At 38.8% G+C, this 23,711-nt stretch overlaps 1 protein-coding gene across 1 annotated transcript; it reads left to right on the forward strand.

Annotated features, from left to right (window-relative positions):
• The first annotated feature begins 69 nt into the window (after window positions 1–69).
• LOC137731033 (chromatin structure-remodeling complex protein SYD-like) lies at window positions 70–22,084 on the forward strand. The gene is given in 35 exon segments (XM_068470086.1): window positions 70–213; window positions 1,034–1,148; window positions 1,265–1,326; window positions 2,023–2,111; window positions 2,227–3,048; window positions 3,438–3,613; window positions 5,119–5,285; window positions 5,388–5,452; window positions 5,561–6,124; window positions 6,293–6,462; window positions 8,265–8,362; window positions 8,837–9,022; window positions 9,178–9,358; window positions 9,441–9,635; window positions 9,703–9,746; window positions 10,035–10,091; window positions 10,289–10,385; window positions 10,472–10,644; window positions 10,728–10,941; window positions 11,085–11,210; window positions 11,308–11,397; window positions 12,865–12,981; window positions 13,059–13,139; window positions 13,296–13,403; window positions 13,555–13,724; window positions 14,354–14,432; window positions 14,531–14,605; window positions 14,769–14,866; window positions 14,945–15,052; window positions 15,610–15,667; window positions 15,799–16,029; window positions 16,144–17,359; window positions 17,458–20,747; window positions 21,088–21,763; window positions 21,766–22,084. Coding segments are annotated over 34 exon segments (10,035 nt in total). The 5' UTR covers window positions 70–213; window positions 1,034–1,043; the 3' UTR covers window positions 21,813–22,084.
• Window positions 22,085–23,711: the final 1,627 nt, after the last annotated feature.

Below are 23,711 nucleotides of genomic sequence, written 5' to 3' on the forward strand. Positions count from 1 at the left end.
GATAGGCACTAAGCACAAAGGGCTCTCCGTTAATTTAGACGGAGTTAAAGTCCCTCACACAATAACGGACAGAGAGCAGCTTCCTCAAATTACATCTCTGAGGGCGAGGGCTTTCACAATTGCGTCTTCTCGCTCTCGCTCTGGTTCTTATTGATGAAGCTGTCCAGCTTGCAGCAGCGTCTCCGTCGAATTCCGGGTCGGATCTCCGATTAGGTAAACCTTTTTGCCTTTCAAGCTGCCGCTTCTTAGTATTTTATATTGCCGTCCACAATTTTTTACTGTTTCCGAACTCAGTCACCGAAAGTTGATGAATCGAATTCGGATACGGGCTGTCAGTGTCAGTTTTTATATTCGAGACCGAAATTTTGCTTCTTAAATATCATTTTCTTGGGTTTTGGGACAGGAGTTGCCTGTGTTTTACTAATTTTCAGCTCAACTTTCCTGCAAAAGGGCCAAGGTAGGGTTTTTGTAAAAAATTAGGGGTTTTTTTGGTTCTAGTATATGAAAATTGACTTGGGTTTTTGTTTAAAGTGAATTTTGAAAAGTGGGTTTAAATTGGCAGTATAATTGCTTTAGCCAGTTTTGGAAATTAGTTAGAAAGGTATATGGGAAGTAGAAGTAGCAATCTAATTGATCCATTTCTCAAATAGAAAGTTTATATCGGCACCATTTGATGTTTTAATGAATTGTTTACTTTACCTAAATAAAATGCACTTATTTCGTCTGCAATCAATGGTTCTCTCTTTCCCTCTCAGTAGTTGAGGGGGAGAGTAGTTGTGTTTTTGTCTTGTAACACTTCTAGTCATGGGTGTTTATGAGATGTCGACAAGTGGCTGTAATTGCTAGGCGGTCTTTGTGGTATTTTCCCCCATTTGATGCTGAAAGCCATTGGTCACTACTGTACATCAAAACTGTAATTCTCAACCATAAATATGCATTGAGCATCTGATTCCAAAAGTTGAACCAGAAAATTGATTGATTGACTATGCTCTGATAATTATACTGTCCTTTGATTTCACTAATTGCATGGCAGTTCGAATGAGATGGCATCTTCACATAATGTCGAGTTGGAAGCAGCTAAGTTTCTCCACAAACTCATTCAAGATTCTAAAGATGAGCCTGCCAAACTTGCTACGAAGCTTTATGTGGTTTGTGCAGTTTTCTCTTGACAATTGGTCTTTTTATCTCACCCCACCCTCTGTTCGCTCCTATTTATTGACGCGCATGTACAAGTATTTATTTGCTTTGTGTTTGGGAAATGCAGATACTACAACACATGAAGTCAAGTGGCAAGGAACATTCCATGCCATATCAAGTGATATCAAGGTAAAGGTTTATCATTGTTCACCTTATTTGATGGTATTTTGTTAATTCCGGACTTATATTTAGGACACTCAGAAATTTTAAGATTGCATTAGTTATCTAGACATGTGAAAGAGTTTCAAAACTGTGCTAGCATTGTTATCATTTTACATGGTGAATCCTAAAGATAATTTACTTAATTATCTGATACCATCGAGCTTGCAGTGTCCAAGAAAATAAGTTTTCTATACCTTATTAATCTGGAGGATGAATCTGCCTTTTCTTTTATTCGGGTATTTACCCCACATAGTGGGGATGGTTGTACTATATCCAATAATATTGGTTAGGTAGTTAAATAGTTTACATAGTTTTGGCAAAAAATAAGCTTAGTTCAAGACTAAATTGCTTTAGTATGGAGATCATTTTACATTAAGCTATGTTTCTGTTTTTTTGCGTTTAGCTTTTCTTATCACTACCTATTGTTTTAATTTTTTTTTCAACACTCCTATTTTTCATGGGTTTTCTTTCTGTTTTGGTATTTCAATTTTTTCTGCGTATATGTCGACTCATAACCTGAAAATTTTGATTTCTCATAGTCATAGCTGATTTGTGAATTGGGTCTTCCTTCATCATCTTCATTTATTTGGGGAGTGGGAGAGAGAAAGGGGGAGGGGGGGGGTCTTATACTTTTCTCTAACTTATCTTCCTTGATCCACTTAGGGCCATGGAGACTGTTATTAATCAGCATGGTCTTGATATTGAAGCTTTGAAGTCGTCACGCCTTCCTATGTCTGGTGGAACTCAAACAGGTAATTTTTCAGTCACATTGTGAGGTCAATCAGTCAATGTCGTTTTATTTCAATCAAATTGGCTCATTATACTATCTTGGCCAGCGTGAGGTAATTGGCAGCCATTTTTCTGCAGGTTCTTCTCATGCTGTTGGTGTTGCAAAAGATTCCAAAGCAGGCTTGACCGAAAACGAGATGTCTAATATGGACACATTTTCTTCAAGCAGACCACCTGTTGGTCCTAGCAGTACAGGGAATGATTATTATCAAGGATCTGCAACTCATCGGAGTAGTCAGTCTTTTGATCATGAAAGTCCATCTAGTTTAGACTCTAGGTCTACCAATTCACAGTCACAAGAAAGGCGTGACGCAAACAAACAGGTGAATCGAAAGGATGGTAAAAAACCCACCACTAAGAGGAAGAGGGAAGATACATCCATGCCTATGGAACTGCATCCTGAAAACCCTCAACATCTTGATACTGGAAACGCTGCAGTTACTACAAGGAAGGGAAAGATAAACAAGGTCGAACCACTGGCTGGTTTCTCAAGTAAAGGTGGTGAAAATGCTAATTTTAATATTGGTCTGAGTGGTGGTCAAATGGAACATTTTACATCGTTCTCTGGAAGCATGAGACCACTGCTCAGAGCCAAGCAAGAAGGTCAACCTTCAGAAAAGCAGTTGGATGTGACAAATACTAGCAACTCGGTGTCTCGGGCTCTGAGTTCAAATCACCCTGAAGAAATGGAAGTTTCCTCTACTCATAATGCGTTAGCACAGCAGCAAGCCACTTCTCTAACTCCTACACATGACACTAGGGGCATATGGAATCAAAGTAAAGCTGGGTTTCCATTTGAAAAATCTCAAGTTCCCAGATTTTCTTCTAATGTTGCCGTCCCAGGTAATATTTCAGCAGAGATTCCAATGCAGCAGTCAACATCTCCATCACCTGGATCAAGTAAGAACTTGGAAAGAAGTTGATATTATTGTGGAATTAACGCGTTGGAAATCAATGCATCTGAAATTTCAGCTTGCAAAACTGAAGAGTTTCCAAATATAACTGGTATAAAATGGTATTAAAAAAACATGGACCCCTTGGACTGTGTCCTTAAACAGTATCCTCTCCGTGGGATTATTTGATTTGATATCAACTTCGGTTGAATTATTTTGAAACATGACTTATCTATATTTTGGAATGATATCTTCTCCGCTTTCTTTTGTATTGAATTAATATACGAACAAATAGATGATTCTTAAATGAGGTTAATCTTATTAAGGCTGAAACTCTTCTACTATATCCTGGGTTTTTGAGTAATTAAGGCTCACATGGTATTCTTGGAAATTCAGGCTATTTTGGCAAGATTCAAGGAGGCGTGCCAGTTGCATCTGGTTCATTTCAAGTAGCAGAACCTGGATTCTCAAGTCCAATCCATTACAGCAGCACATTGGCCTCAACTGGAAAGGTCTCTGAGCATGATGGAGGAAATACTGATATACTAGTTGATGCAAATAAGACATCTCAGGTACTTAATCTATATCCATTCTGTTCTCCACTTATTGGAAAAACAAGGGTGTTGTACGTAGTCTTGTCCGTCATGCTGAATTAAGTTGTTTCTAGCATTCTTACTTGATATATGTGGAAAAGACATACTAAAAGAAAACATAGCTCGTACAATATACTTTCTATTTGTGTGTCTTTTAGATCTTATGGAAACATTTAGTTTTAGGAAGGGTTTTTATCGCAAATGGTCCCTGACATTGATCCAACTCCTCATTTTGGTCCTTGAGTTTCAAAATCGGTAAATTTGGTCCTTGACTTTCACAACCGCACATCAATTTAGTCCTTCTGTTAAAATTTTGTCAAATTTTCTATTAGTGTGCTGATGTGGCACATGATGGGTCCCATTAATCCAATCATATGGCGCCACGTGGATTAACTGTAAGCAACTATTTTTTTAAGATTTACAACCTAAAGTAAAATAAGAAACTAAAAACCAAAACTAAAAAAAGACATCATCGTCTTCAACTGGGTATGCTAAAAAAGAAAAAGGAAGGCACCATGACACGACTAAAGCACTTGGCCTCCCTAAACTCACTCCACATTGTCTCCAGTTTTTTATAATCCTATCAAATTTGAATTGAAGTTAGATTTGATTTTATCTAATTTAGATTGAATTTTTTCCCAATTGGGGTTGTGGGATGCTAGAGAAATGCCAGCACGGAATACTCATCATTTGGTTCCAACCAAATTGGACGTTCAGTCTTCAGCCGAGATGTAATCAGTTGGATTCAATGGAGAACCACAACCAAGTAGTGGGTGGTGGTTGATTGGACCTCGATTCCTTCCAAACCCATGTCTTCAATTGCTTCGTCCACGGCCCACCTCTCTTCTTCCTCCAGGAACCTCCTCTCCCTCCAATGGCTCCAAGAACTCGTTGATTTCTTCCTCTGCATTCACCGAGAGTTCGAAACCCTCCTCTTCTTCCTCCACCAAAACCCACATCTCCAAACCAATTGTATTCATTTGGGCTGTACCTTCCTTTTTTATTAGTGTTTATTTTGTTTTATTAATTTTAGTTTCAAATCTTATACAAAAATGGTTTTTATTGAATAATCCCCATGGCACAATATGATTGGATTAGTGGGACTCATTGTGTGCCACACCAGCACACTAACAAAAAATTTGCGGAATTCTAACGGAAGGACCAAATTGATGTGCGCTGGTGAAAGTCAGGGGCGAAATTTATCGATTTTGAAATTGAGGGACCAAAATGAGGAGTTGGATCAATGCCAAGGACCATTTGTGATAAAAACCCATTTACGAATGTGTATATGGCATGTGGTTTGTCTGAGTTAGATCTTTCTTTTTTTTTTTCATTTTAGAAGTTTGCTTAAATGGCATTCCTCATGTTTAGTTAATACCGGTATATTATCTGGAAGTCTGTTCCGCACATGAAATTATTTGCTCCTTTGCTGTTTGAAAGCTTGTGCATGTGCTGTAATTTGCGTTTGACACATTTGTTCATAGGCTGGCAGGCAAAATAGTGCAGTAGAAATGAGTGTGCTGAGAAGTGCAGCTATGAGAGATACTGGTAAATCTCAAGTTCACTTGGCTTCTGGATCTCCTGGCACACCTTTCCAGGAACAGCAGTTGAAACAGCTCAGAGCGCAGTGCCTTGTCTTTTTAGCCTTCAGGTAGATAGTTATATTTTGGATCTGATGTTCTCCTATTTGGTCAAGATGCTATCCAGTTCAAATCTGTCTTAGTTGGGTTAAATTCTGGTGTTTTGCGTGCAGAAATGGTTTGATGCCAAAGAAGCTACATCTTGAAATTGCACTCGGTAACATTTTCCCTAAAGAAGGTAACTATTTTCATTTTTTTCTAAATCCTCAATTTTTACTGACTTGCTGTCCCAGAGTTGAATAACTTTGTATTATCGGCCTTGATGTATTAATGTAAAAAATTTCAGGTGGCAATACAGATGGGCCTCATAAAGAGTTCATCGACCACAAAGGAAAAACACAGTTTTCAAATGAGCCAAATATCATTTCTGATGCTACTACACCATATGGAAGGCTTAACAATGAGAGGGACACTGATAAAATGCTGCCCAGTGCCTTGTCCACTGGAAAATTCCCTGAGTCTAACTCTTTGTCCAAAGAAACCGAAAACCCAAAAATGGAAGAAAAGAATGGCCCACCTCCAGATCACTCTGTACTTGCAGAAGAAAGAAACCATCTTCTTGGTTTACAGAAACCAGAATCTGAGATACAGACCCAGGAGACCACAATCTCGCCGGCATGTTTAACTATTGCATCACAGCATCCCGAATCTTCAGGTGCAAGGAGTGGTTCAACTGTCATTAATCCTTTGAACAATGTGGAAAATGGACATTTGCAAGTTGCAAGGGCTAGCCAAACCTCTTCTTTTTCACTCAGAGATCCTTGGAAACCAATTTCTGGAATTGGAAATGACCAACACACAGCAGTTGCATCAAAGGATGCTCAGATCATGCCGAAACATATGTCTCAGGGTGAGAACAATATATTTAAATCAATCTGTCCTTTTTCTTTCGTGTGATCTTGCTACTTCTGGTAATTATGGTGTAGATGGTTCATAGGTATTTGTATTTCAAAAGAAATGCTTTTTGAGAGTAAGAAATCATTTATGAATCTCTGAAAAAGACCTTTTTCAACTGCAGGACAAGTAAAGAACGACAACCATACTGACTTGCCACCTTCACCAAATTACACTATGTCAGAGAAGTGGATTATGGATAAGCAGAAAAAGCAGCTTTTGGATGAACAAACTTGGATTCTAAAACAACAAAAAGCGAAGCAAAAAATTGTGACATGTTTCCACAAGTTAAAGGTCTGTTATAAAAGCATTATGTGTCTTCAAATATTGGTTGTTCTTTTATTACCCCAAAACATAATTTTCTTAATTCTTGCCTGGTAGTTGTTATGGTCTTAATTTGTAGTTACTGAGGTTTTTTTTTTTTTTTTTTTTTTTTTTTCTCGTGGGGAAAAGAAAGAGGGGTGGGCCGGGGAGGGGGGTTGTTGGGGTTTGAGGGGTTGCTGTAAAGCTGAAATTCAGCGATACCTTAGTTCCCTAACTGGACTTTTGTGAAATACAAAAGGGATCATCTTCACACATTTCAAGTAGAATTATGCTGATGCAGATGTTGGTTAGGCCATTTGGCTCCCAAGTTTGAGCCCCTCTGTACCAAATTAGAGTAGTTTATACTATTTAGAAAAAGTATTATGCTGATGTGTACTTTAAAACTGATCGATCTGTGTTAGAAGTTTCATGGGGAATGATTGATTTTTGACTTAAAAGAATAATATATCTAACTTAAGTGGTTAATATGGAACAATGTCCAGAATGCCATGTGCCATGTATGTCTTCTATGAAAACAATGGAGCCATCCAGAAAAGTTAACCATGTATAGATTTTGTGGTTTTTTTCTTTGTTAGAGTAGCATTAAGAAGGTTTTGGGGGGTCGGGCTTAAAGGCAATAGCTCTAAAATTACTTGATCATGTTGTGAATCTTGCGCTTAAGAATGGGAAAAACAAAACAAACTCGGGAAATCAAAAACAAAATAACCAAGATAAGTAACACAAAGAATTAATGTGGTTCGGCTATATGTGCCTATGTCCACGGGACAGCAACAACAATCTTTCACCATATCAATAATGAGTACAACCAATAATCTTGCCAAGTCTCTAGAATTAAGAACTTGACAATAAACCCGAGAGAACAAGAACAAGAAATACACTCTTTATCTCTTTTCTCTTCTCTTGCACACACTTTGCCCTTACAATATTCTCTCACTCTAATCCCTTGAGTGGTATACAACTTATTGTTTTGCTCCCATTCAAAACCAGTACAATAGCCCCTTTATATAGACATAATAAGGGTCTTCTTCAATAAGGATTACTATTCTTAATTTGAATCTAATTATGAATCTTTCTCCAATTGAGAAACTAACTCCAATTGGATAAACAACTCCAATTGGGAAAGCCACTAAATCTTCTAAGTCTATAATTCCTAATAGACTTAGGACAACACATCATGGGCTGGAAAAACCCAACAGATCATAGGTGCATCTCTCTGCTGGAAGAATAGAAGAATCAAATTATTTGGGCCAGTTTACTTATTCAGTAAGTTGGCACGTCATAGCTTGTATGAAGCACAGATCACGTAGTAAGAGATGCATAAAAGAGAACATAACCAACCATGCACTGCCGTGCTTGTTTTGTTATGAATTGCATCACAACTGTGTTTACATGGTGCTGTACAGAGTTCCACAGGAAATGGTTTGGGCACATCGTAATGTTCACATCGCTGAAGGGATAATTATTTTATTGTTATTTTTCATGTGCTTTCATTATTCCTATAACTCACCCTTCAAACAATACATCCGTTATGGAAAGGAGTTTACTCAACTACTTATCTTGTTTGCTCTGTATTCTTGAAGTTGTTAAATGATCTCCGTGTCATGTTTTGACCAAATGCTTATCCTATATTTACTTAATTCTCATCTATATGTGAAATTCGTGAATATATCTTTGCAAAAAGATAAATTCAACTAGATGGCTGGTGTGATAGGTTCATTTATCCTATTTTTAATACTGTTTGTGCCTCATGTAGTGCGTTTTACTACTTGTAGGAAAATGTGAGCTCCTCTGAAGATATATCTGCAAAAACAAAAAGCGTCATAGAACTGAAAAAACTACAACTCTTGGGGCTGCAACGCCGTCTCCGGAGGTTATTGATTATCCTATACAGGCTTCCAAGTGAAGACCAATTACTCCTCTGTCCCTTTAAAAAATTATCGGTGCTGCAGAAACATAAATTTTAAGTACCGCTTTAATGCTTTCTTACCCAATTATTTGGAAATGTTTTAATGCTTTTCTATAAAAATTTAACCATTTAATGCTTTCCTACTTCTCAGGTGTTTGCATTCAATTGTTTCTCTTATTTTTAAATCTAAAATTATGAAGTATTTCGTATCAAATTCATTTAAAGAGATGACTGCTTGTGGAAAAAGTGGAAAGAAATTATTCAAGTTTTTCAGTGGGTAAAATTCTTTTGGATTCCTGAAAAGGAAGCGTGGACCATTAATTTGGGACAGAGGGAGTATATATTTATCTTTTCAGTCTAATTAGTGCAATTTTTTTTCTGTATAATTTGTTTTATTTCTCAGACACTTAAAAACCATGTTTTGACTCGTTTTGGCAGTGAATTTTTGGGTGATTTCTTCAAACCAATCAGTACTGAAATGGATCACTTGAGAAGTTGTAAGAAATATAGACATGGTAGGAGGATTAAACAGCTTGAAAAGTTTGAGCAAAAGATGAAGGAAGAGCGACAAAAGAGAATTCGGGAGAGGCAAAAGGAGTTCTTTGGTGATATCGAGGTTCACAAGTACGTGTTTTATCTTTGTCCAGTGCGTGTCAACATTTTTAGCATTCTATGTTTTTGAGGAGCTGTAGTAGTCATTTATTCTATTTCTCATAGTCAATTCAGTTTCCAAAGTGTGCTGTGCGGTTTTCTCACTTGCTTTCTAATCTGGACTTCAGGGAAAGACTGGATGATGTGTTTAAACTTAAGAGAGAGCGCTGGAAGGTTTTCAATAAATATGTGAAGGAGTTCCATAAAAGGAAGGAACGCATCCATCGTGAGAAGATTGATAGGATCCAACGTGAGAAGATAAATTTATTGAAGATCAATGACGTGGAGGGATATCTGCGAATGGTGCAGGTATGTTCTAAACTTTTATTGACTTCGGCATTGCATCTTAAGTTTACTCTTTTTTACTTAACATTTTTGGAACTCATGCTAGGATGCCAAATCTGACCGTGTTAAGCAACTTCTCAAAGAGACTGAGAAATATCTTCAAAAGCTTGGTTCCAAACTACGAGATGCAAAGGCTTTGGCAAGCCGGTTTGAGCATGATATGGATGATAGTGGAACTGCAAGTGTTGTGGAGAAGAGTGAGCCTACTTTTGAAAATGAAGATGAAAGTGACCAGGCTAAGGCAAGTTTATTCTCTGTGCACTTCACTTCCTAGTTAAGTCCCCGCTAATTTTGTTATTGTTTTGCAGCATTACATGGAGAGCAATGAGAAGTACTATTTGATGGCTCATAGGTACTGATATGGCTTCTTTATCTTGGGTTTATTGTTTATTAAACTTTATTTGCTGCTTTGGAATAGCTATCCCTCACTACCTAACATTTATTTAGTGGTGGTTGAACTGAGCTAAGCTCTGGTTCCTTTTACTAATCCCTCTTTAAAAAATTTCCTTTCTGACCATAGCTCTTGGAACATTAATTCTTTATAGAAATAAAGTCTTGCTTTCTTGAGGCTGTCATTTGTACTGCTTTCTCCTTTACACGGTCTGCCAAAGTATCTTACAATCAACGTTGACTTTTGCAGTATAAAAGAGACTGTCGCTGAGCAGCCATCTATTCTTAACGGTGGAAAATTGAGAGAGTGAGTAGAATGTGCTTTGTCATATTAATATATTTGTAAATATAATATACTTTTGGTGGTTGGGGATGGATAAACGTTTGAATTTTATTTTCCTCAACTTTAAAATGGTCTAATTTAAGAACAATTTTAGAATTATCGTATCCATTGGAAAAAATTGAGGAAGTGTTTTGATCAATAACAGTATTTTTGATCTTCAGGTATCAAATGAATGGCTTAAGGTGGTTGGTGTCACTATACAACAATCATTTGAATGGTATTCTGGCTGATGAAATGGGACTAGGTAAAACTGTTCAGGTAGGGATTGATACTCGATCTACCTAGACTTATGGCATTTTGTTTCCTGTTTACACATGTAAACTCTGTAACATGTTTGTTTGTAGGTAATATCTTTAATTTGTTACCTGATGGAAACAAAAAATGACCGAGGACCTTTTCTAGTGGTTGTGCCATCTTCAGTTTTACCTGGATGGGAGACAGAAATTAACTTTTGGGCCCCTAGTATTCTTAGAATTGTCTATGCTGGCACCCCTGAGGAGAGACGTAGGCTATTCAAGTAATCACATAAAACCAAACAGCTACTTCATTTTGTGTTATACTTTTGGTATACAGTGGCTCAGGAGTTACTTTACATTGCAGGGAAAGAATAGTTCAACGGAAATTTAATGTTCTCCTTACGACATACGAGTATCTGATGAATAAGCATGACAGACCTAAACTAAGCAAAATACATTGGCATTATATAATAATTGATGAAGGTCACCGGATAAAGAATGCTTCCTGCAAGCTAAATGCTGAGTTGAAGCATTATCAGAGCTCTCACAGATTGCTGTTAACTGGAACCCCATTACAGGTTTCAGGCTTTTATTATCTTGTGCCCTTCTTTTGTTGTTGTTTGCACTCATTTTCCGTTATGGTGTAGTAAATGTGTATTGTCTTACCTCGGTTGGCGTACTAATGTGGTATCCTGATTACCTTGTATTTCTGTTTGATTAGAATAATCTCGAGGAGTTGTGGGCGCTGTTAAACTTCTTGTTGCCAAATATTTTTAATTCATCAGATGATTTTTCTCAGTGGTTCAACAAACCATTTGAAAGTAGTGGTGATAACTCAGCTGAGCAAGTAAGCTTTGGAAGATTGTATGAGTCATTGACATTCTCTTATGACTCCTGTTACATTAAAATCTAATAGTTACATGTTGTTGGCTTATGTTGACAAGGCCTTGCTGTCTGAGGAAGAGAATTTATTGATCATAAACCGTCTTCACCAAGTACTTCGACCATTTGTCCTCCGTAGGCTGAAGCATAAGGTACCGAAAATGTGTTTTTAGCTTATCAATAGCATTTGCCATTTGGAAAGTGCTTTTTTGGTACATATTGCCATATTGGATTCTTATGTCTTGTGTGGATTTAGTATCCCTATTATGATGTGTAGACATACAGGCATGCATCCGTGTTTGGGGTTCTACCATGCTTGTGGTTCTCTGGAGTTCTTTGTGTATCCATTTATGTTGGTTCTCCGGGCAGGGAAACTTTTGTGTCATCATAACTTTTGTAAATGACTTGGAATGCTAACATTGTGCCTTTTCAATGAGAATGTCATACATCCCAGTCATTTTAGAAACTAAGGGGCTCCTTAGTGGGCAGGACTAGACTGGACTGAACTATTATTTTGGGCTGGTCTGACCTTAATTGGACCCAATCTAGTATTTTCTTATGTTTGTTCAGTGTTGAACTAAGAAATTAGATAAATTTCTATATATTGTTATCTTGTATTTAGCATATGAACTGTACTGCTGTAGTTCTTAAGACTTAAATGACCATATATATATATATATGTATATCAACTACGATAATTTTCCAAATATATTGAAACATCTGAGGTAACAAAAATTAATTAATATGAAAGAAATGTCTTAAGTAAACTGAACATCGATAAATAGTATAGATTTTGTTTCTTCAATGAACTCAGTTTTTATTTTTATTTTTATTTTTTTGAGGGAACAATAAACTCAGTTAAATAAGTTCATTTATTTTATTCCAAGCCAACTTTTATCACCTGCATCCAGTTTTTATCCAGAAATTAATAATTCATAGCCCCAAGCCATACATTTCAACTGCAGCCAGCTTTGTTCTTTGGCTTCCTTCATTTGATAATAAAACTTAGATAACGTAGTCTGAGTTTGATAAAAGCTGATAAAATGTATCCCGGCTTAACCCTACCAAAATAAGCAGACAGAATAAGCGGGTGGAACCCCCGCGTCTTCTCTTAAGTGGACCTGCCCATTGTAGTCTATGTAACTACCAAACATGTGACTAATTCTTAAATAAGCCAGTCCAGCCTCTTATCCGGGCTACGTGTGCTCGTAAAGGATTTAGCTAGTTCTATACTAGGAATGCCGAGATGGCTGCTGAACAACAAAATCCTTGTTAATTTCATTACTTTTGTGTAGAAGGCACGTCTAGACTTGGCTGCTTAAGTAGGATATGCAAATGTAAGTTGATCATATGATTGATGAGGGCCTCATCATGAGGCCCAATATGACTTGACTCCTGAATATTTTATTTGGGTTCTTAGTGCCTTTACTGGTTGTATTTGATTTGTTATGGTGTTTGTTACATCGAGAAATTTTGGTATAAAATATATTGCTTCTGGGGCCTTGCTGACGTTTTATTGAAGTTTCTGTTTTATCATTAACAAACCATTTATTTTCTTAAACTTGACTATGGCAAGTCACTATGTTTAATGTTGTGGAATTTTATATTCTTTTTGGCAGGTTGAGAATCAACTACCTGAAAAGATTGAGAGACTTGTAAGATGTGAGGCTTCTGCTTATCAGAAGCTTCTAATGAAGAGGGTAGAAGACAATTTGGGTACAATTGGAAATTCCAAGGTATTTTAATTCCACTTTCATTAAGACTGGTGAATTACAATGCATCTGTTATTATAATATCTGCATATTGGTTGCAGGCGCGGTCAGTGCACAACTCTGTTATGGAGCTTCGAAATATATGTAATCATCCATATCTCAGCCAGCTTCATGCAGAGGAGGTATGTTCTTTACCTGTTCATTTTAAGTTCTTATTTGCTCTCCTAAAGATACTGAAAGGGAGGAGAAGCATTGTTATCTTGTGCTCTCAAGGCTTTCCGTTGTTTTTCCTGAGTTCCCAATTAATATAAACTTCTTTATCTTATTGCTTCTTGTAGGTTGATAACTTAATACCAAAGCATTATCTACCCCCAGTTATAAGGCTTTGTGGGAAGCTTGAGATGCTAGATCGATTGCTTCCCAAGCTAAAAGAGACAGATCATAGGGTATGGAAGACTTTTTTTCCTGTCTCTAGCCACATGAATATTTTGTTTAACTATCCTCTCATTCTTTAATATGTATTCATGTCTCTTTCAAATATTCGAGTTTTTTGGTTTGACATTGGACTACAACTTAATGAAACTTGTCACTGTGTAGGTTCTTTTCTTTTCCACAATGACTAGGCTACTTGATGTTATGGAGGATTATCTTAACTATAAACAATATCGGTACCTTAGGCTGGATGGACATACATCTGGGGGTGATCGCGGTGCCCTCATTGATATGTTCAACAACCCGGATTCTCCCTTTTTTATATTTCTTCTCAGGTGATTCTTCATGTTTTGTGTAAATATTTTTGTATGCTTTGACTAGGTGGTTCAATAGTTACTGGAACCTCGGGTTCTTGGAGGTTATAAGATAACCATCCCCCCTCCCCCTTTTTTCCACTTTTATATTTTTACCTGAGAAGTCAATAAGGGGTGAGATTTAGATTTACATATGAAGTGGAAGCAAAAAAGGGCGTGTTTGGTGGTGTCAAAACGACTTTCAGATAAGGGTGCCTTTTATTTCGTTTGTCTGAAATAGACATAGGTTTTTGGGGTTGAGAGGAGCACTTTATTACTTTCTTAGGAAGCACCGCTAGGTGCAGATGGAGGATGCATTTCATTTTTTATGAAAGTTCTTATGTGCCTCTAACAGATGCACCTTATACAGAAACACTCCCATATAGGGTCTAAAAATCCAGCATTAATTTTTTAATGTCACTGAGTTGTGCTACTGTCATGTTCTTGGCCTTAAAGCTAGGCTGCTTTGTGCTTGATTCCACTTTTAGGGGTTTGCTAGAAAGTAGAAAATGGAAACTATAAAAGCTTTGATGTGCTGTTCATATATCTTGATGTGTGTCTGCATTTGCTCTTGCCTGTTATTGGTACTGACATTCGTATGATTTTGATAGCATTCGGGCTGGTGGTGTAGGAGTAAATCTTCAAGCTGCAGATACAGTAATAATATTCGACACTGATTGGAATCCACAGGCAATTTACGAAATTACTGTTCATTAACTTAAATTTTGAGTTTATAACATACAATTCCAAGTCTAAAGTTTTTAGTTTTTTGGTTGGTAAATCTTCAGGTTGATTTGCAAGCACAGGCAAGGGCTCACAGAATTGGCCAGAAGAAGGATGTACTTGTGCTTCGATTTGAAACGGTAGGCACTTCCCCATTATTACTTCCCCTTTGTTTATAAGACAAAAGTACATCTATAAGCTATAACCACTCTTTCTCTTCTATTTACGTCTTGAAATTAAATTGTCCCTAATTTGGAGTCTTATATCTAACTGCTTGAGTTTTTTTTTCTTCTTTTGCACAAGGTTCAAACTGTTGAGGAACAAGTCAGAGCTGCAGCTGAGCACAAGCTGGGAGTTGCGAATCAGAGCATTACTGCTGGTTTCTTTGACAACAATACAAGGTTAGTTGCCTATATACTAGCTCTCTTGCATACTTCTAAAGCTGTTTCTAAGTTTTCTTGAAATTCTTTTTACCACAGTGCTGAAGATCGAAGAGAATATTTGGAGACCCTTTTGCGTGAGTGTAAGAAAGAGGAAGCTGCACCTGTATTAGATGATGATGCCTTAAATGATCTTTTAGCTCGCAGGTAGATAGTTTTATGCGACTGTTCATCTAAATAAGGTGGACTAGTTAGATGCATCGTTCCTGTTCCAGCTTAAGCATGTCCATCATAATAAAGAAAAAAAAAATCCATGCATGGGTTTCTTGAAAAGATGGAGCCACTGTAGACTAGGGTACCTAATTGTTTTCTTTGATTTTGTTGATATTTAATGTTTGTCATAAGCAATGATGAGTTTACTGCCCTATTTTTTATATATTTATCCTCCAGGTAGAATTATCTACAAAATGAGGTCTGGAAATTTCACAATCAAAAGTCATTAGCGTGTTGGAATTTGTTGCTGATTAAATTGCAAAACCATTGGTCTCCTGCCTGATTTTGTTTGTCACTGGTTTAAATGTCATTATTACTTTCACTTGTTTGAAAAGCTACCCCCTTTCAAATGAAGCAAAATTTATTTACTTATTTATCTGTTTGTTTGTTTGTTTGTTTGTTTTTTTTCTTTTTTTTTTTTTTTTTTTTTTTTTTTTCCGCTTGATTTTTTATTTGGAGTAGAATATCAATGGTTCCCTCTTTTCTTGCAGTGAGCCAGAAATTGATGTCTTTGAATCAGTTGACAGAAGAAGGCGAGAACAAGAGATGGTATCTACTTAATCATTTGCAGTCAATGCTGTCTGTATCTTTGGTTTTACATTGTACAAGTATCCTTGTATATTATCGAAAGCTATTTACTTCTCTTAAGTGGCAGCTTTTTAAATAATTTAATTTTGCAGGAAACATGGAGAAAGTTTGTATGTGTACAAGGCATGGATAGTTCTGAGACTCTGCCTCCCTTGCCTTCTCGCCTTGTTACAGATGATGACTTGAAGGAGTTCTGTGAAGCAATGAAGATATATGAGGTTCCAAAAACCGGTGAAAAGTCTAATGATGGGGTGAAGCGGAAGGGTGGGTCTATCGGGGGCCTTGATACTCAACGTTATGGCCGGGGAAAACGGGCAAGAGAGGTTTGTTTGTCATATTGGATTCTAGTAGCATAAATGTTTCCTCTCTATCCTTGTGTTTCTTATACCACAAACCTGCTAATTGATTATGAACCCTTTTCTTTGAATGCTTTTTAGGTGCGTTCATATGAAGAGCAATGGACAGAAGAGGAATTTGAAAAGTTATGTCAGGCTGAATCTCCGGATTCCCCCACAAAAACAAAAGAAGAAGTTAGAGAGTCAAACATGCCAAAAGGTGACAATGGGTCTGTGGTGGCTGTTTGTGAAACAGAACTTCCTGCTCCACTCCCACAACACATATTGTCACCCTCTGTGGACCTTTCCCAGATGCAACAAAGTAAAGAGGTTACCCCACCAGCTAAGCGAGGCCGTGGAAGGCCAAAAAGAGCAACATTAGTTCAATCACCAACTGCGATGGCTCTTACAGCACCTTCTGGAACTATTAAAGTGGATACTGGGTTGCAAAGAGGGATGGCATCTAGCCCTGCCACAAACTTGGTCCCTGGTTCATCAACTAGTTCTGCTAACGCACAGAGTATTGGAGGAATTGTGCAACATACTAGTATTGTGGCCTCACCTAGTTCTCAGCCAATTTCTCCTAAACCTTCTGTTACTCCTGATTCTCAGACGACCACTGTTGGCCCTTTTCCATCAGCACAATCAAGAGGAAGAGGTCGGAAGACTCAAAGTGGACCAGAAGCACCCAGGCGTAGGGGAAGGAAACAGGCTCCAATTTCACCTGGTGTTGGTGGAGTATCTGGTCCTGATCCAAAACAAAATGAAGCATCACAGAACACATCTGTGAATCCACTAGAAAATCAAGCCATTGGCATGAGTGGAACTGTTTCTAGTACTTCCGCAGTCCAACACCCTGATTCTTTTTCTGGTTCTGCTCCTTTACAAGTTGTGAGTGGGGCTGATCACCAAGTTGGTGATGCTGTAGCTTTGAGTTCGCAGCCAGCCCTTTCTTCTCCATCTGTTGCTCCTTTGTCTCAATCTTCTCCTTCCCCTTCTGTACCCGTGCAAACAAAAGGGCAAAACCGGAAGGCGCAAGGTGACGTAGGAGTACCACGGCGTAGGGGAAGGAAACAGGCGCCAATATCACCTGCTGTTAGTGATGTGTTAGTTGGTCAAGATTTGAAACCCAATCTGCAACCACAGGATAAACCTGGGGATTCATCTGGAAGGAAAGACATTGCCATGCAAAGTAAGCAAGAGGCTGATGATTTAGTTGGTCAGGATCTGAACTTAACCGAAGAGTCGGTAAATTTTGCCCGAGCCAAGCAAATAACAAGCTCAACAATGATGCATGATACATCCGTCAGATCCCTTGGTAAATACTGTGCATTTATGAACGACTGAATTTTTATTTGTTTACAACTGAATTCATCATTATATTTTCCTCACATGAATTAATTTAACATTTGACAGGTCCTGCATTGGGAGAAAGTCAAAAGGTTGTCACATGCAATTCTACTGTTACAGTGAATAAAGGTGCTGCAGCACCTGCTATTCCAATTCCCGTAAATGCACCTCCAGCAGTGGAAAACACCAGTGAGGCAAACTATGATGTTGCTAAGACTGCTCCTAGCTCTCAGTCAATGCCTACCAACCCTTCTGCTCCTCTAGCTTCTCAATCTCTCACTCCTTGCCCTTCTGAAACAGTACAAGTCAAAAGACAAGGTCGAAAGACTTCAAACAGAGCCGAAGCACCCCGTCGTAGGGGAAGGAAGCAGGCTCCGGTGTTACCTTCTGTTTCTGATGGTCCAGCAGGTCAGGATCCAAACTTAAGGTTTGAATCACAGAATGCATCTGTTGATTCATTCGGGAGTAAGCCTGCTGCACTGAGAAGTAAGCAGGGTACTGATGGACAGGAGTTGACAAATGGTTCTCAGGCCCAAGCAAGTCAAGCACATTTAGCTAGCAGTTTAGTGAGTCATGATTCAAAGAGGAAAGAGGAGCCAGTCTTTTCAACCCACAGTAAGCAGCCTTCAAATTCTTCGTCAACACTTGACATTCCTCCAGGATTCTCTGATAAGAGTTCTGCTTTGGGCCGTATCCAGACTGCTGATGTAAGTGATGTTGCTCGTGTGATGAAGGAGGTCTTTTCTGGAACACGTTTGTCAAAAGCTAAAATTCCTGAGTCATCTGGGAGAGAAGGTAGGGTTGTCCCTTGTGTACCTGTATCAAGTAAGGCTCCTGTGGAATTAGCCAAAAACCAATGTTTGGAGGATAAAGCATCTCCAATTGTGTCAACTTTGGAAACAGCAGCCCATGTACTTGACCTTCCAGCAAATTACGAGAAGCAATCCGGGACTGGTGTTAGTGCAGAAGGGGAGAGGGACAAGCCACCTGCTTTGAATGAAACCCATGTTCCCATCACAAATATGGACCAACACGAGGGCAAGGCAGCTGTAGGCTCCACTAAAGAATTGGAAGACTCAAAACAACTCTGTGTTGATGGTTCGACTATGGTGAGTAAAACAGATACTGTTGTTCAGACATTGGCTCGAGATGTTGATGTGCCTGCTTCTAGTATAGGCTCCTCTGGTGGGGAGATGAATTCATCGTTAGTATTGGAAAGTAACATTGAGCATCCTGAGGTGATTGGGAGAGATTCTGGACAGAAAATTGAATCTTTTTCAGTAGAGTCTCATAAATCCTCTTCTGTTGAGCACCCTTTAATTTCCAAGGATACTGATAATGCCAGTCTTCATCTTGGTGTTACGCCTCCTGTTCCTAGGGTCCCATTCGAGTCAAGCGAGGTGGGGCTTCCTGCCATGGTTGATTCTGAAAACAAAAAGGGGGGTTTTGCTAAAGAGAATCCAATATCCCCTTGTATTACTGAGGATGCCGGCTGTCATTCTGAAGACCCTTCACCTATTACTTCAAGTCCAGATCATTCACTTGCTGCTCCTGGTGTTACTGAAATGACCAAAATAAATTCAGCAGACAAATCAGAGCATTCTTCAAAAGAGTCCCGAGAATCTTCCCCTCATGATAGAAAAACCATTGTGCTCACGTCATCTGAAAATGTTTGTCCTGGAGAAAGTGCACCCTCGTCTGTGGGTTTAGGGGATGTAGTGCCTCCTGTTATGGCTGAGAATAACCCTGGAAGAAAGAATGAACCTGCTTCAGAAGGTTGTACACAATATTCTCCTCTGAGCCATGAGAATTCCACAATTATTCCCTCAATGCTAAATATTGATTCTGGACGGGGTTCTCTTGACAAAGTTGACATGCCCTTTACAGAATCTGGAGTTGTTAATGATATTTGTTTAAATTCAGAAATTTCATCCAAGATTGTTGATTCTGAAGCTTCTCATGAATCAGTTGGTGGTGCTTCAGGAAGTAATACCACTGTGCATGTTATTCCTTCTGAAAAGGGCATCTTGGAACTTGGAACTGAAATGATTGGGGATGGTAGTATTGATGCTTGCAATAAGGAAGTGGTCCCTGCTGAGGGTGATCAAATGGATATTTCTCATGCTGTTAGTTGTCCACATGAAGAAGTATTGGAAATGGTTTTACCCTCATCTTCTTTGATAGTGGCGGGAAAAATTCATGAATCATCTGACAGAGCTCAAGTTTCTCAGGATGGTAAATTTGTATCAGAAGATAAATCAGAAGTCTTGTTGTCATCTTCTGTAGGGGGAGAGGAAACAGTGGAGGGCTCATCCATGAAATGCCAGAGTAGCAGCTCACAATCTCCAGTTGATCGGGATCACTGTGTCACTGAAATGGATGTTAAATCGCCACAACATATCTCTGAAAAAATTGATCTTCCTTCATCTTTAAATATGCAGGAAGAAAAGATTGAGGGTTCATCTGAGAAGAGGCCAAGTTGCAGCTCAGTACTACTGGAAGACGTCAAGGGTTCTGGAGCTTTAACAGTTCAAATAGATTTATCTCAGGTTCATGGATCTGTGCAAGAAAATATTTTATCAGAAGGTATGACTGAGGAGGGGATGACTAAGGATTTATCCAAGACTTTTCAAGTTTGCAGCTCATTACCTGTGGATGAACCAGAAATTTCTAGAGCCGAAAGAGATGCTCTAATTCATTCATCTCAGATTGATGAGAATCTACCAGACGGAGATAGTGACATATCTGGAAAGTGTCTACTCGGCAGTCCAGTACCAGTGGAAGAAGACAAGATTGATGGAACATCTATGGAACATTTAGGTGGGAGATCAGACTTACTGGGAGAATCGAAAGGATCTGATACTGAAATGGATGTTTCTCTGGTTAGTGAGCTCCGACCCGAAAATATATCAGAAAATGTTATTGTGCCATCATCTACTGTTGCAGTTAAGGAAGGAAGCAGTCCAGCCAGATCAATAATGTTGGGGGACGCATCTGAAGCTTTAGTTTCTGATAAAATTGTTGTCTCTGAGGTTGACACGTTTGTGCCCGAAAGGATGTTAGAAAATCTGCCTTTATCTTCCTTGACAAAAGAGCAGGAAAATACTGAGGGCTCTTCTGAGAAAGGTCAAGATGGCAGCTCAGTACAACTTGAGGAATCAACTGGGAAGGAAGATGAGATGGGTCATCTAATGGAAACACCCAGATCTTCTGGGGATTTGCTTGTAAAAGAAAGTGTTGATTCAGAAGAGGAGGTTCAGCAGTTATCCAAGAAGCATCCTATAAGCAGTTCAGCGCCGCTGTTGGAATCATTGATTTCTGAACCTGAGACACGTGATCATTCTGATGCATCCAAGGTTCGTTGCACTCATTAGGAACTAAGATAAACACTTTTTTGTCAATTGTATTTTTTTCAAATAAATAGGTGTGTACCTTAATGCTGGAAGCTAGGCTTGTGTTTCAAAATTACAAGAGCGAACCTCACCACCACCACACCCGCTCCTCTTTTCACCCAGCAAAACAAAACCTGTCTTATCTCAGAGCTTCCTACTAAACAGAATTATAAACTGTAATATCTCAAAGCATATAACAATTACTTGTGAAATTCAAATGCATACAAATGTCCACAGACAATCAAAAAGTTGGTTTATTGCTCTTAATTTCATTAGTAATGTATATATCATGTGTACGACTCAGGTTGGCATGGTGCTGCTAGAAGATAGAATGGCGGAGGACGTTGACCTGCCTGCATCCTCCTTAGAGACAGAAGGAAGAGGTGTGGATCATCCATCTGAGGTTCTAGATGGCAGCTCAGTGACGGAGGGTCCAAAAACAACTGTAGCCGACAAGGATACTCAGATGAATGCCCCTGATGCTTGTGAGAGGGAGCCAGAAGTTGTGTGTGAATCTGTGGATATGCCTCTGGTTACCTCGACCATGGTGGATGATGGTGTCAAAGGCTCGTCTGAAGCAGAGTTGGAATCTGAAGCTAAAACATTTGATGCTTCTCACGTTTGTGTGGAATTGCCAGAGAATGTGTCTGAAAGCATGGATCAAACTCCGGTTATCTTGATCAATCAGGGTGATGGTGTTGAAGGCTTATCTGAGGCAAGGCCTGTAGGCAGCACCGAATCACAAGAGTCATCAAGATCCGAAGCTAAAGTTGCTGATGCTTCTCAGGTTTCCGGGACAATCCCAGAAGTTGCATCTGAAAATGTGGATCAGCCTCCAGTTAACATGGCTGTGGAGGGTGACAACATCGAAGGCTTGTCGGAGGCAGGGCCTATGGGCAGCTTGGAAACACTAGAGGAGTCCAAATCTGAAGCTAAAGTGTGCGATACTAGTCAGGTTTCTGGGACAATGCCAGAAAATGCATCCGAAGACATGGATATTCAGCCATCATTAATGGCGGAGGAGGGTGAAAAGGTGGGGTTACCAGCTGAGGGATCTGTTGGTGGTAGCCCAATGGAACAGCCTTGAAATTAATTAAGTGCCTGACAAGAGAGTTTTAGTACAGCTTCTTAGAGCATAAAAACACCTAAACCAACTATTCAGTAAATTATAGTTTGTCCCTTCAAAAGGGAATCAGGTTCCTAATTTGTATGTAGATAAAGTATTTTTTGGAAGTGTCTTCCATTAATTTAATCTGTCATGCCCTCCTTCTGGGTTTGCTGCCTTTTAGTTGGGTTTCGTACGCGCTCTTGTTGCTCGTTGAGAGTATGTTTGGTAACGTTTTACAAAACGATTTTATTACAAAAGAGAGATGGACTGGGTTAGACTGGACTGGACTGGATCAATAAATTTAGAGCTTTAATAGAAATGTTGAGGTCACTTAGTATTACGGTTTTACTAGCTAAGTAGCCAACTTCCAGTATAGATAATATCGTTTGTTTAAGAAAAAAAATATGGGGTTTAAATAACCAACTTCCAGCATCACATGTGCATGTGTAGAAATTGCAAGGCAGCAAGTGTGGGTTTTTGGTTTTCACTCCATCCACCCTGGCGGCTCCACCTATAGCCGCCGTGGTTCATCGCCTTCCGTATTTCCTCCGTCGCCCTTACCATGCCAAGGGTGAGTCATCTTAATCCTATCGCTCCGCTACGAATAAGTGCATCCACCACCTCATACAACCTCATCCCCACCCCCTTTTTCACTGCCCGCTTTTCCTCATGAGAAAATTTGCAGTGTACTAGAAACATAGCCCGGTAAACATGTCATAATACAATTTGGTAGATTTTTTTTTTCTTTTTTTTAGTTTCCAAACAATTGTATTATGACACTTAGTGTACCGGACAGTATTCTCAGCAACATTGAAAAATCTCTTTTTCCCGACATTTCGGAATCACATCTCATTTGGTTTGTAATTTTGACTCTTTGATTTAGAGCATTACCATTGTTTTAATAATATCTTAAATAAAATATGAATTTATTGGTCCACAATTCTTAATTTCTTATGATTTCCTAAATTTGCGAGTATGGTTGAAATTTAGGGAGCTCTTAAATTAATATTTTTAGCTAAATTTTGACTTAAAAATAGAGAGCTTGATTGAAAATGCTCTTAGTTTGTAACTTTTAACTTGTATCATGAATTTTGACGAATTGCTGCTTGGTATACCAAATGTGCGAATGATAAATGTTTATGGTAGGTAATAGGTATAGTAGATTACTAGAAGAAGTTTAGTTTTGCAAAACGTGTGTGAATGATGCCTTTGGAGTGGTCGTTCTCTCCCTCTGAGAGCTTTCTCTCCCCCAATGAGTCTTTCTCACCTACGTTTGAGTAGTTTTCGTTTTCATCGATTTGCGTTGACGCCAGCCCTAGCTTTGGCTAAAGATCGGGTGTTCGCATCACCACCCTTTTTGGCCCTTGTTAGTCCTCCCCGTTGTTTGCCCTTGTTGGCGATGTTGCTCGTGAGTTCTTTCTACCAGCGTGCTTCCTTGGTCTCGTGGCGACGATCCTTGTGCTGGTCCTTGGAGGATGATGCGGCCTCTTTCTTCACCCAACTATTGGGTTCTTGCTTTCGTGATTCTAGATGTTTGTGGAGGGAGCCAGATCGAGATGATCGTCGTGTGGTTTTCTAGCATCGGCGACAACGTTTGCAACTTCAAGAAGCTTAGAGCCTATTTGGTATTTTACTTGAATCTAACTTTTTACACTAAAAAACAATTTTCAAGTTTTAGGCCTTAAAAACTTGTTTGGTAGGACTATTTTAAACTAAACTCAAGATTAACTTAAAAATATAGTTTATTCTCTAAAAACATAAGAACTGAGTTTTTAGAGTTTTTAAACTTAAACTTACTCATTTCTTTGCTCTCACTCTTC

The sequence above is a fragment of the Pyrus communis genome, chromosome 4 (genome assembly GCF_963583255.1).
Source record: "Pyrus communis chromosome 4, drPyrComm1.1, whole genome shotgun sequence".
NCBI classification, from domain to species: Eukaryota; Viridiplantae; Streptophyta; class Magnoliopsida; order Rosales; family Rosaceae; genus Pyrus; species Pyrus communis.